We start from the raw sequence: 13790 nt of genomic DNA, 5'->3' as shown, positions 1-13790 counted from the left end.
CACCTACAGCACCCGGTCTTCCTGGGTGGTCTCCCATCCAAGTATTAACTAGGCCCGACCCTGCTTAGTGTCCGAGATCAGACAGGATCGGGCGTGTTCAGGATGGCATGACTGTAGACTGTTTTCTTTCACTTTACACTTTCAAGAGTTACTGGCGTTATATCTGGGCAAGAGTGGTGGTGAGAGGTCAGATTCTGGAATTTTTTGAAGTTAGGGCCATTGGGATTCTCAAGTGGATTGGATATGGTGTTTGAGAAAAAGAGAGAAGTCAAGAATGACTCTAAGGATTTTGGTCAGAGAAACTAGAAGGATGGAGTTTTTTGAACAGAGATGGGAGAGATGGTGAGTGGAGCAGGTTTGCAAAGAAGTCAGTTCAGTTTTTAGATGAGGAAACAGAGGCTACAAAGGTTAAATGACCTGCTCAAGGTTGTCAGTTTGTTAGTCACAGCTGAAATCCTATAGTTAAAATCTAGACTATGTGACTCCAAAGTCTTCCTACCACATGAGAGATATCATAGGGACAGCCTTAATTTTTTCTGTACAGGGAAAGGAAACCTAGAAAGAGGCAATGATATTCTCATGTGGCAATCTGGGGGCCAAGTCATGACTCAAACCTGAGTACTATGGACCCTAAATCTGAATTATTTCAGAACTTGCATGTCTGTCTGTGGGATGGTATGTGGGGGGAGGGGGAAGGGAAGAGAGGCCCCTTCATGTGCTGCCTTAGCCTGGTAGGTGCCATGTTCCAGCTTCTGCTTCCTGCTGTAAGGCCTGGAGAGGGCTGGGGGCCTGGGGTAGACGTGTTTTAGATGCTGGGGTTCAAGGCTGTGTAGACCTTGGACTACCATGGTGCTTGGCTCCATGCGACTCCTGCTCTTTTTGTCTACCCCCTCCCTCCCTACTCTGGCCATGCAGTGGAAGAAGTGGACAACACAGTGACACTCATCATCCTGGCTGTCGTGGGCGGGGTTATTGGGCTCCTCATCTTTATCTTGCTGGTCAAGAAGCTCATCACCTTCATCCTCAAGAAAACTCAGGAGAAGAAGTGAGTTGACTCCATGGCATGCTCTCTCCTCCCACCAGCTCACCACTCACTCTCATCTCGTGGGTGTTCCCAGCATCCTTTTGTTTAACCATCATCTCCTCCCCCATCAGCCTTCCTCCTTCTATCCATCTCCTCATCTCATCCTGTTTTCCTAATCCTACCACTCTCTTTCCTATTCTTGCAACCCCCCTCCCCTCTACTAATCTCCTTCCCTCTTCTTCATTCTCCCAACAGGTATTTGTTGAATATGTTGAATTCATTGAGTACATAAATGCAAACCACTCGTTCTTCCTCATCCTACTATCTTCCTGCCCATACCATTAGCCTTTCTCTTTCTACTTGTACCACTCTAAACTAAAGTCCTACTAAAGGATTTAGGAAGTTTGTTGTTGTTGTTGTTGTTGTTGTTGTTGTTGTTTTTAACCAGAAAAAGATCCTTTAGGGAGATGGGAGTCTTTTATTGTGAAATCCTGAAAATTCAAATGGGGTAGATAAAACAATTTTTAAAAGGCTGATGCAGCCTCATAGAAAACCATAGGATAAATTCACATATAAAAATAGATATGAGAAAGGGAAGGGAAGATGGGGAGACACAGAGGGTACAAGCCCCAGGCCCAAAATTGCCAGAACAGGTAGGCTTCAAAGCAGCAGGTGGGACTGTAACAAAGCCATAGCAGAGAAAATGTGTCGAAAGTTGTGTCTTTAGCAAGAAAGATGAAATGAGGCAGGCCTGCCATTAGACCTGAGAGGCAATAATAATAGAGAGATGCATGAGAGAAAGGAGAATTGCTCTATTTCTGTTTGCTTCTTTCTGCTTTGTTGTAAAGAGGGAATTAGGCAGGAAAGGGCAGAAATTACACTGGTAAGAGGGCTGAAGGAAGAGAAGATGTAAAGGGTGTTCGAGGTGGGGAATGAGGAACCACTGGGCACCTTATCCCAGGCACTGAATGAGATTAACTCTTGGGTTGTCTCCCTGCATCATGGCCAGGAGCTGTGAGGGGTTAAGAGATCTTCTGAGGGGCCAGGGACATAGAGCAGGACCAAATTCTGTTTTTAATAACCAATATTACTACTGATGGTGAGCAAAATTGGAGAACAAAGTATTCAACATGTGGTTTAAAAGCACCTAGAAAACAAAACAGTGATTCTTGGGTGCCACCATGGGTTCATTGAAAACAAGGTAGGCTAAAGTTTTTTTCTTTTTTTGGCTAGGGCACTCGTGGATCAGGAGACTGCTACAGATAATAACAGTTCCTGTAATTCATCAAATACTTAACCATATGTCTTCTGACATTCGAATATAATATCCATAATTTTTATTTTACAATTGAGCAAAGCGAGGCTTAGAGTGGTTACGTGACTTGCCCAAGGTCACACAGCTAGTAAGTGATAGAGCTGGAATTTGAACCCTGGATTTTTTGGCTTCAAAACTTATACCGTTGTCACCACATCCTACTGATTCATGGGATATATCTAGAATTCACACATTTATTCTTTCTATGGGTGCCTATTTTTGAGGTACTGTGCATAAGGCACTGTGCTAGGTGCTGTAGGAAATTCTGGAAGGAATGGCATTCTGCCCTTAAGTAAAGGATGTGTACACAAATAAATGTAATACAACGTAGAGAGGATCAGTGCCAAAAGAGGTGTGATAGAATGCTGCAGGGTTTCAGAAGATGGTGGAAGACCAGGGAAAGATTTTTGACCAAAGGGATGTTTGTCGTAGGCCTTGCAAGATAGATATAATTTGAGCCCTGGGGAGGGTGAAGAGAAGGGTGTTCCAGATGGGGGAACCACCGAAAGAGAGGGCAGAAAGTCTGGTAAGTGGGTATGTGTCTGGAGAACAAGACATTTTGTTTGTTGAGAGAGTAGGTGGGGGTGTCGTAGGGAGGAAGGGGAGAAAAGCCTGCAAAAGGGGTTGGGGACAGATACTTGGGGACGTGGGAGTCCAGGCTGAGATTGACTTTCCTTCTGACTACAGGGGAGCTGGCAAGGGCATGCAGGGCCTGGCACGATCAGAGGCCTTCAGAAGAAAGGGTCTGCCTATATATAGTGAGCAGAGGGACTTCCTCCCTACGACACCCCCACCCTCTCTCTCAACAAACAACATGCTTTGTTCTCCAGACACACACCCACTTCCCAGAGGGACTGGGTGGGGAGAGGCTGGAAGTGGGAGGCAGGCCCCAGCGAAGCCTGAGAAGGATCCTGAGAAGGATCCTGAGAAGAAGTGATGAGGAAAGCCTGTATTAGCAGCAGAGATAGAATGTCCTCCTGAGAAGAAGTGAGGTGTTGGATAGTATTTCATCATCAATTCTGGGCTTTCACATATGGGTGCGGTTCTCTCTGCCTGGAATGTCTCCTTCCTCTTTTTCTGCTCATCTTTCTTGGTCTTGGCTTAGATGACATTTCCAAAGAGCTTTCCTGACCCCTAGAAGGAGCTTTCCTAAGTTGAGTTCTTCCTTGGTACAGTGCTCCCGAATCCTATTGTTTACCACGTTGTATCAACAGTCACTTATTTAATATCACATTCCCTGAAAAAACTAAGTTTTCAGAGAGCAAGCATCATGGAGAATTGTACACCCTACTAGTCTGACACAGTGCCTGGTACCCACTAGGTTCTTGGTAAAGAAATATGGATGGTTAAGTGAATAGGAATTGGCTGGGTTGACTATATCTTAGGTATAGTCTATGTGCCAGGTATATATATACAGAGAGGTAGATGATAGACAGGTGGATAGGTCGACCCATCTAAATAGAGATCTTCAGTGGTATGCTACAGGACTCTACTTATTCAGTGCTATTATTAAGACTTGAATTACACTAGGAATGATATACTTACCAAATTTCCAGGAACCTAGTGATTGTGTTGGAGAAAAAAATTGGGACCTAGTAGGATCTTGATAGGCTGAGTTATGGACTAAATCCCGTAAGACAAAATTGATGAGGACAAACTATCAAGTCCTTCCTGAAGGCCTCAAACCTGGCTACACAAGCCCACGGTGAGGCTAAGATGTAGTTTAGCAACAGCTGCCTTGAAAAGCCTTGGAAGTTTTCATGAGCAGAAAGCTGGGAGTGACATAAAAGTCAGATCTTCCCTGGAGAGCTGGGCACTGCTGTTGAGGTGGGATATATTTAAGTTTATCATTCCATAGTGCAGGGCAGTCAGGGTGGTGATGCTCCTGGAGGCGGCGTCTTCTCATCTAACTATCTCTCCCTCCTGCTGCCTTCTTCCCTGTTCCACCACTCCCTGCCCATGCCTGCTGTTCTTGATGTCAGAACCTCTGCCTGCTGTGCTCCATCCATGCTCCTTCTATCTCTGGTCATGATGAGCTCAGGGAAGAAGGACCTGAGGGAGGAGCTTTTTGCCTTCAGCATACTGCCCACTGGCCCTTCTCCTGGGTTGGCACAGCCCGGGAATTACCCTGGTTTGGCTTCCCCTCAGCACTGACCCCTGGGAACGATGCCTGGTTCCTTTGCCTCCTGCCATGTTGAGACAACTAGGTGATGATGGCTAGCTTTATTGCATTCTTTCTATGTGCCAGGCACTATTCTAAATGCTCATTGACTCTTCCCAGCAACCCCCCAAAGAAGGTGTCATTGTTACATCCATTATATAAGTGAGGAAACTGAGGCAGAGAGGTTAGGTGACTTGGCCTCTGGCTATCTTAGCTCTACAGAAGGCCAGGACAAGGGCTGGGTGCAGGGGCCATGGCTCCGCCTCCACATTTTATCTGTTACTCTTGCTTCTCTTCTCACCAGTGCCCTTCTCCCCTCTCTCCCTCTTCAGGAAGGAATGCCTTGTGAGTTCTTCTGGGAATGACAATACGGATAATGGATTGCCGGGCTCCAAGGCAGAAGAGAAACCACCAACAAAAGTGTGAGCCTCTGCTTGGGGCCAAGCAGCCACAGAGAACCTCACTTTCCGATGATGAAACTGATGCTTGAGCCGTGTCTGTGAACCCACGTGCCTGAGACATCTGCTGCTTGGCTCAAACTGTAGTCTTTCTGGGTGGGGAGAAACTGAGGTTCTGTCCAGCCTGCCTCACCCCTTCCCCAGCCAGGGCTCCTCAGAGATAAGGGCTGGTCAGGGGAGGAAGCTCCTGTGAAAGAAAAGGAGGGGCTCAGGCAGTGTGGAGGGCTGGTCCCCCACCATCTGGGTAGGTGGGTCTTCTTAAGTCTCCCCACCCTGTATAAACAATGTCTGGATTTTCCACCAGATTTCTCTTCAAGAGGGACTTGGAAGAATTAGTGAGGGCTGCCCCAGTAGCTGGATAGTGTGTTTAGAGAATTAACCCTTTTGATGGAAGGAGTAGCCTAGAGGACTCTGTACAGCATCTTGGGGTGAGAGGCTGCTGGAGGGGAGTCAACAGTGAGGGGCTTTGATGGATTCCTGAACTCCCTACCATGTCCCTTTCATGAGGAGGCACTTCCCTCCCTCACCCCCCACAGGGGACCTGCCTGCCTTGTGCCCACTTCCCTTGCTCCCCTCACCCCTGCTGCTCAGAATCTCTGAACCTATCCAACTAGAGCTGGCCGCCTTGGTCTTGTGGGGTCCTGGCCCACCTAGCCTGCTCCTCTGTTCTCTGAGTTCCTGAGGGGCTCATGAAGGGCCCCCTCAGGACTTGCTGGAGTATTGGGGCACTGCCTACACCTTCCCTAGCATTTCAGGGCTGTAGATATGGGAGAGCCAGTGTCCTGGGCCTCTTGGCCACCAGAATGCCCACCTCAGCCCTGCCAATGCTGGCCATCCCTTCTTGGCATGGCAGAACCATCGCTACTCTTGGGAATTCCCAAGCCTGGCTCTGCCCTGCTCTTTCCCTGAAGCCACAGGTGATGTCATCTTGCTTGAAGTGTTGCACCTTCAAATCCTCCCCTCCCATTGGCTTGCTCCTCTCATGCCCCTCCACTACACCTTCTCCCTGACCCAAGGTTATTCATCTCCAACCCCAGGTCAAGGGCTTGCCTTCACCTCAGGGATCCTCTTCTTTTGGATGAGAGGGCTCTTGGGTTTTCTGGCTGCTTCCTATTTAGTTGTGCTACCGCCTCCCCCATCCCAGGGCTGGAGAGGGGCAGGGAGGGAGCATCCATAGTTTTCCTTCTCTTTTCCGAGAACTGGTTTGCATACTCTTGTGTATGGGGCTAGGCTGTGCCTTAGCTCCCAGGTCCTAGCTCATACCCTCCCTCCCATCTCCAGCCCATACACAGCAGCCAACTCTGGTTTGGCACTGGTGAGGGAACGGCGCCCACCAAGGATCATGCGGGAGACCAGGGAGATGGAGTTGTGTCACCAGAGGCCCCTTGACCAGTAACTAAGTCTTGGAGACATCTGCCAAGTGCTCCCATGGGGGTCCCTGACAAGGGATACAATGATGTTGGAAGTAGGCCCTCCTGATGGAAGTCCCATTGTGTTGTCCCTGTGGGGTGGGAATGGGGAAGTGAGGGATGGCATGGAGTTGTGATAATGGAGGTTCTCCACCATCTGCTCCCATTCCATCATTCTCTTATAGGATTTCTGAGACACTGTTCTTTGCCCCCTTTTCCAGAGTGTATAGGGACTGCCTTAGGATTCTCACTGTTAAAAAGCAGCAGCAAGCTTCCTCAAGGGTAGAGAGGGGGAAGAGACTGAGGAACAGCAGCACCTGCGGGGTGCCATGGCTATGGCCTGTGGCCCCCACCCAACCTGATGTGCTCACAGGGTCCCACTCTGATCTGCCTCCATCTCTCTTGTTTTTCTCCACCCAGAACTCATCCTGGGCTTGGGTTCAGATTTTCTTGGCTTTGGGAACAGACAGATAAGTGCCACCAGCCATTTGGAAAAATTTTATAGCTGCCATCATGCAAAACTCCTTTTTTCTCCCTTCCCAGCTTCAACATTTGGTTAGGCATTGTCTTGGCCTCCTCTTATTGAGGAGAGGCATACATGAGAGGGGCCCAGGTATATAGAGTCAGGGGAGGAAGAACATCAATCTATCCACTCCTGGGTCTACTGTTGACTAATAGGCAGGTCATGCATCTTCTCTGGGCTCAGATTTCCCCATTTATAAAATGGGTGTAATAATACCTACCTCACAGGACTGTTGTGAGGCTTGGTGAGTTTTTGTTTAAAAAAAAAAAATTGGATTTTTGGAAAGTGATCTAGGAAGCCAGGTTTTATAATTGGTAGAATGTTTCAAGTTTGTCCTATCCTCTTCTCTGAGTCCTATCCACGCCCCCAACTCCATCTCTCCCCCTTGGAATTATTTTAGTCTGTGTAATGTTATAAACCTTGGCTCTGATCCTTAAAGCTTCTTGTTCATGGATTTTGGTTGCTGGTTTTGAATAGAAGTGATTGGGGCTGTAGAGGACACTTCTGGTTGCCCCAATGCTTGGGGTTATCTACTGGCATTTTGTGAGTGAGGATTAAGTTTAACATTTTTAGTCCCCACATCAAAGAATTGTCCTGCCCCAATTGTATCCGTGAAGAAACACTGACATGGATTTGCAGTAGGACATATATGGGGAAAGCCATCTTCCCAAGCAGACCCTCAATGTATGGAGTCTCCAAGGCTGGTTAGGATGTTTCCAGTACTTGTGGGTCAGAGAGAGCCATTTACAAAGTGGATCTTGGGAGCCCTGGATGCATGCAGCTGTGCTGACAATAAAGTCAGTGAGACCAAAGACAGAGTCTTTCTCACCTCCCCATCCTTGACCTCAAAATAGGGCCTCAGCATTTGAGGCCTTGGGTTTCTTTCCATGTAGCAATTAAGCAGAAGGCAGTCAGAATGAACCTAGAGAGGTCTGGGAGAGGAGCCAGTGGAGTTCAGGCTTTTTACATCTGGCTTGCTGATTAGAACTAGAGGTGAAGAAGCATGCTTCTGAGATGGTGGCAGTTGAGGGTGTACACGTCTGGAGTGGGTGTGGAGTGTGCATGTGGAAATGCATGACTGTGGAGTGGGTGGGCTGTTCATAGAGAGGGGATGCATGGAGGTGTGTGTAAAGGCTGAGTGTGCCTGAGATGGAGAGACTGTACATTTCAGGAGTTCTCTTTCCTGGTCTGTACTATATCTGTTGGGGCACTTAGAGGCTGAGAAAGGATGAGACAGAGTAGAAAACCAGCTATACTCCTGGACTCCATAACTCCATGACTCCATCTCACTGTCACAGACAACTGCCATAGGAGGGCTGGGGGAAAGGGGTGAAGGAAGGGAGACTTCTTGGGAAAATCCTATAGCTTGCTTCACTTTGTTCCAGGTTGGACTTCCTACTCCCCCACCGCCCATCTGATATGCAGTGCTTTTGACTATCTTATGCATGGTTTATTCCTCTGGCTTGGATGACAACAATATCCATAGTCAATTTCCTATCAAAAAGATGCAGTAGGGGGCCTTGGGAGGCCTCAGGTTCAGGGTGTCCCCAGGAGGCGCAGCTTTGCACACTCTTAGCACTCACTGGTGTTCAAGCACAAAATGGATGTGATCAGACAGTCTTGCCTTTACAACATATTTTGCATTGTAGAATTTTATTTAGCTTTGCCTTGGATGAAATAAAAATTATGTTGAATAGACATGGTTTGTGGTCCTCGTTTTTGGCTGATTGGGAGTTCAGTTTTGTTACTTGCCAGTTGTAGTTGGGGAGAGTTTCTTTACTTCTTTAAGCCTCAGTCACTTTGTGTCTAAAATGTTACTTGCCTGGGTGAGATGCACATGTAAAAGGTCTAAGAATGTCTGGCATATCCACAGGCATTCAAATAATTTAGTGCTGATACCTTCTCTGGAGAGGTTGGAAGGTGGGAATTTAATACTGAAATAATTACCAGGGCCCTCCCTGTACTGATAACATTAGTAATGATTCTGGTACCATATCCCCTTCTCTAGGACTCTAACCCCGGATTAACATTTGGACCCTGGTGAAATCTGCTTCAAATGAACCAGGACTACCTTAAAAGGAACAGCATAAAACAGCTTACTGACTGGAGTGCATGGGTCCCTTCAGCTTGCTGTTCCAGGAGACGAGCTATCTGGGAATGGGGGAAGGAGGAAGCTTAGGTTTATACCTCAAGCATGACTCTACTCATGCACATTTCATATTGTCTCTCTTAAATTATCTGAACATAGATTACCCAAGCTCTCCTTCTTTCAAAAGAGTTTCCAGCTACTGGGCATAAGGCCAAACTGGGATAGAATCAGGGATATATATGAGCTGGGTATTCCAGGTGTATACCTTGTATGGGTTGTATGTGTCCTCCTGTTGTAGTTGAACCTTGATTGTTGTTTGCATGTTAGTGGGAGAGAGTGACCCTCAGGCTGATTGGCTGTGAGGAATGACTGTGACTCCAGCAGATGAGCTATTTGTACAGAGGCTGACCTCACAGAGCAGGATTCACTTTAGCAGGGCTTTAGTGCCTGCCCAGTCCACCCTTTGGATATGTCATTTGTGGAGGTGGTTGAGTGGTGCTCTGGTGGGGTCTGAAGCTGGTCAATAGGTGTTTTGGTTCTGTGGCCTCTTGGGAGGGGCTCTGGTGCAGGCTAAAGTCAGATGTTGCCTTTGTCCAGCCCAGGGCTACCTGATATGAGCTACAAAGTGATCTGCAGATATTTGCTGCTTGTCCTGGACTTGGAGGTGCCTGGGAGAGGCTAAGCTGTAAACCGAGGCTGGCTGCCACTAGTGCCAAGCTTGGGGCCACTTAGCAAAAGGTATGGGGCTCACCGAGGCTAGACACTGTTTGGAGTTTGTAAACCTTAGAGATTTTAGGAAAGTCTTCAGTGCAAGCTGAGACAGGTCTTTTGCATGAAAAAACACCAGAAGCCGCTTGGGTGGGCCGGTAAGTTGGGTGGGGTGAGTTCTGAGGGAATCACCAGGGTGAGGCGAATGGAATTAGCTAGGTCGATGGAGACTCAGACTTGTCGCCAGCCTGCACCAAGGTGCAATGGCTTCTTCTAGCACTTCTGTCTGGGAGAAAGTTTCTCTTCCAGCCCTCACCCTAAAGCCAGACAATGCAGTTCTTCCTCATATGTTCCTGGTCCCGCCCCTCTCCTCATCCACTGCCCAACACTGGAGCTCAGAGCAAGTGAGTTTGTCAGCAAGTATATCTGAATGCGGGCCCTCCAAGACGAATGCCTGGGACTCCAGTGGCCTATCGTCCCACTCAGCCACAGTCCCTGATGATTTCACAGTCAGAAGCTGTGAGGGCCTCCCTTACTGACACTGAAACTGGAATGGGGAGCCCAGTGCAGGGCGGGGACTCCTTGCTACTGAGGGGGCTACATTTGCAGTCTAGATAGCCCTCCCATTTGTTAACTTCCACAATGTGGGTGTGGGGCCTGCCTGTTCTGCATTTCCACCCCTCCCAGCAGTCTCCACATGGCTTCCTCTTTGAGTGCCTATTCTTAACTAGGTGGTCTGCTGGATACTGGTATTACTAATGTGGGCTAGATATGGACCATGCTGTCAGGGAGCTTATAGTCTCTAACGGGCTGAAACAGAAAACTTAACACAATAAGAATTTGCTTCTCACTTGTGTCATGGGACAAATAAGTGTTCTGTTTAGGCCACCTTCTCCATCTTGCTCAGAGGTCTAGCATTGTACTTTGTGGCTCTGCCCTCCTCTAGGTCATTGGAGTCCTCTCCATGCAGCTGGTGGATGGGGAAGAAGTGAAGGAAAATAGTGTGTTGGAATTTTTATGGGCCAGGCCTGGAAGAAGACCACATCATTCTGCTCATATGCTCCCCCACAGGAAGACTGGGAAATGTAGTTACTGGGTGTCCAGCAGAAAAGGGAGATGTGTTTTGGTAAACACAGAACAATTGGTGAGATGACGGGCAAGAGGTTCAGGTAGTTTTAAGAGGTTCAGCTGTGGCTGAAGCACAGATGGTGTGTAGTGGGGAGTGGAGATGAGTAGGCTGGGCTATAGGCAGAATAGGCAGGGCCCAGATCATGCAGGATTGTTGGCAGAAGATTCACATTTTATTGTGTAGGCAGTGGGGAGCCATTGGAAGATTTTAGTGAGACAGGATTGAGTTAGAGGGAGAAGGCCAGGAGACAGTATTGTGGGGCCAATGTGGTTTCCCAGAAAAGACATGAAGGCAGAAAGGAGATGGGGAGAAGTGCAAAGGTTGCAATAACTTAGGAAGTAGAATATCCAGAGCTCGATTTTAGGGGACTAGGAGAATAAGTTCCTCTTGCAGATGACTGGGTACTTAGAGACAAGTTTGCCCTGAAAAGGAACTGAGGAGAGTAGCATATTGAGGGTAGGGAGCAGAAAGTAAGTTCATTTATGAAAATGTTGAGTTTGCTCACATATCAGATATCAGAATATCAGAATAGGCAGTTGCATATTAAAGTCTAGAACTTAGGAGTAAGTGATCTGTTCAGACCATGGAGAAGGTGGACTCATTCAGAGAAACCTGGGCTCTGACATTCAGGGGTTGGTTGGAGGAGGGGAGGCCATAAAGGGGGCTTATGGGCTTATGAGGATGGGCCCAAGGGCAAGGCAGAGTTATATCTTTGAGGTCAAGGTAGGTAGGAGTGTTAAGAAAAGAATGACCATTGTTAAATTAAGAATCAGCCCTTAGGGAGGTCATTGGTGACCCCTATGAGTCTAGCACAATGGAATGAGATGGCCAGGTGGAGAGGCAGCAAAAGTTTGATTCCAGGGTGGAAGCGTTGGCAGGAGGAGAGAGTGGCACCAGTGTATAAGGTTACAATTTCAAGAAACTTGGAAGTGAAAGGTAGAAAGAACATTGGCCTAGGTAGGAAGAAGGCTGGATGGCTTTCTTTTCAAGATGGAAGAACTAAAAGCAGGGTTAAATGCGGGTGGAGAAGAGACAGTGAAGAGGAAAAAGATGTGGGGATGGGACACAGAGGCCAGGTAGAATAACTGACTTTAGACAGGTGAGGTCACACCTCTGCCACTGCAACAGGGAAAAGAGGTCAAGGGAAAATGAATGTGGGTAAATTTGCAGGGGTTGGGGTAGGGGCAAGAGACTGAGAGACTTTGCCCCATGGTCTCTGGTTCCTACTACATTATCAGGCTGTTTGTAGAGCAGACTTAAGATTGAAACTGGAGACAACTCAAGACCCTTCTGACTCAGGGCCCCTACTTCCTTAGGTGGTTGGCCAGTCTCGTTCCAGCATTCTAATTATACCGGCACACACTGTGACAGGAACAGCACTCGCAGAGGAAGGGTTCTCTCACAGCTTATCATTGAAACAAAACCACTGACTTGCGCTTACAGCTAAGATGTAAGTTCCCCTTCCGCTGAATGCAGGTATGGAAAAAGAACAATCCTTGAGTTAGAATCCAGGGATCTGGGTTCAAGTTCTTTATCATTTTTCAGTGAAATGGCCTTGGGCATGCTACCACACCTTTCTAAGCCTCAGTTCCTTAACCTGCAAATGGGGATATTATAGCAACTACTGGTACTCTTGTGATGATTAAATGAGACAGTAGGAGTGAAATACTTTAAAAACTCTAAAGTGCTGGCCATAAATGTAAGTGGTTTCTAAGTTAGGAAACAGCTTCCAGAAGTGCTTCTGTACTTGGAAAGGGATGCCCAAGGGAAGGCTGCACTGAAGCATTGCCAGTGAGAGAGGAGGCAAGCCCAGGTGTGGCCATTGCTGAGTATACACCCTCCTATTCCTGGTCAGGAAAGGCTGTCAGCTGAGTGGGACAGACCTGGTAGAGGAGTGGTGTGTGTTGAGAAATGAGTTCCTGGCAGACATGGTTAAGTCAGCTGTTCAAAACCAGACTCATGATCTTGCCTCATTCCAATTACGAACCTGCTCCTCCCCAGTCTTCCCTGTTCACCCAGTCATTCAGGCCCAAAATAGCACAGTCTCCTATGACTCCTTATTTTCTCTGAATCCTTTTTATCAGCAAATCTCATCAGCTCTATGTTCAAAATACATCCTGAACTCAATTACCTCTCATCACCCTGCAGTCCTGGACCAGGCCCTTCTCTGAGTACTTTGCATGTATTAAATAATTTAACCCTCACAGCAACCCTATGAGGGAAGGACCATTATTATCAGTCCCATTTTACAGATGAAAAAATGGAGACACTGAGATGTTAAATGTTTGTATAGGAAAGAATTTGAAAAGATACACATTCGACTGAGATAGGTGGTTGCCTCTGAAGAGAGTGATTCTGCAATCACTCTCTTCAGAGGCAACCACCATTGGACTGGAAATGGGAGGGGAACTTTAACTCCTTACTTTAACCCTTCATTATTGTTGAATTTTTATAACTAGGTAATACATTTGTCACACACACACACACACGCACACACAATTTTGAGTCAAGGCGTGCCTGCCTCTAAAGCCCAGTTTCTTTTCTCTTTACTACAGTGTCATCCCACATCGCTCCTTTCAACTTCCCATTCTGTCCTTCTTTCTCACACTGTTCTCTGAACACAGGACTTCTTCCCATATTGTTTCTTTGTACTTGCTGTTCCCTGTAGCTAGAATTGCCTCCTGGAATGGGTATACGCCTAGTCAGCCTTTGGCTCTATTTCAAACAGTCACCTTCTGATGGCATTTGCACACACCTATATTACAGTACTTCCCATTTTATAAAATTCTGCCTTAGCTTCTCCTCTACACTAATGGGCTGGGGCTGTGTACTTTTCACCTTCTTCTTGCATGCCTCTCCCATTACCTGGCCCAAGTTTGCACTAAGAGCTCTATCATAGTATAAGGGCTGGCACTTAGGTGAGGACCTTCTCATGGAGATAGGTCTAGAGTCAGAGCTGGGAGAGCCAGGCCCA

The 13790-nt window shown here is 47.3% G+C and overlaps 1 protein-coding gene and 1 pseudogene across 1 annotated transcript in view; one reads left to right on the top strand and one right to left on the bottom strand.

Moving 5' to 3' along the window:
* Positions 1 to 119, bottom strand: LOC111733963 (annotated as a pseudogene).
* SCN4B (sodium voltage-gated channel beta subunit 4) overlaps positions 1 to 4943 on the top strand; it is a 15058-nt gene extending 10115 nt beyond the window's left edge. The window contains exons 4-5 of the mRNA XM_011385377.2: positions 916 to 1045; positions 4833 to 4943. Coding sequence (XP_011383679.1) covers positions 916 to 1045; positions 4833 to 4926 — 224 coding nt within the window. The 3' untranslated portion in view covers positions 4927 to 4943. The remainder of the gene's footprint in view (positions 1 to 915; positions 1046 to 4832) is intronic.
* The last annotated feature ends 8847 nt before the right edge of the window (positions 4944 to 13790 follow it).

Source organism: Pteropus vampyrus, unplaced genomic scaffold (assembly GCF_000151845.1).
Source record: "Pteropus vampyrus isolate Shadow unplaced genomic scaffold, Pvam_2.0 Scaffold705, whole genome shotgun sequence".
Lineage (NCBI taxonomy): Eukaryota > Metazoa > Chordata > Mammalia > Chiroptera > Pteropodidae > Pteropus > Pteropus vampyrus.
Note: the sequence above shows the minus strand (reverse complement) of the source record. Positions and strands in the feature narration are given on the sequence as shown.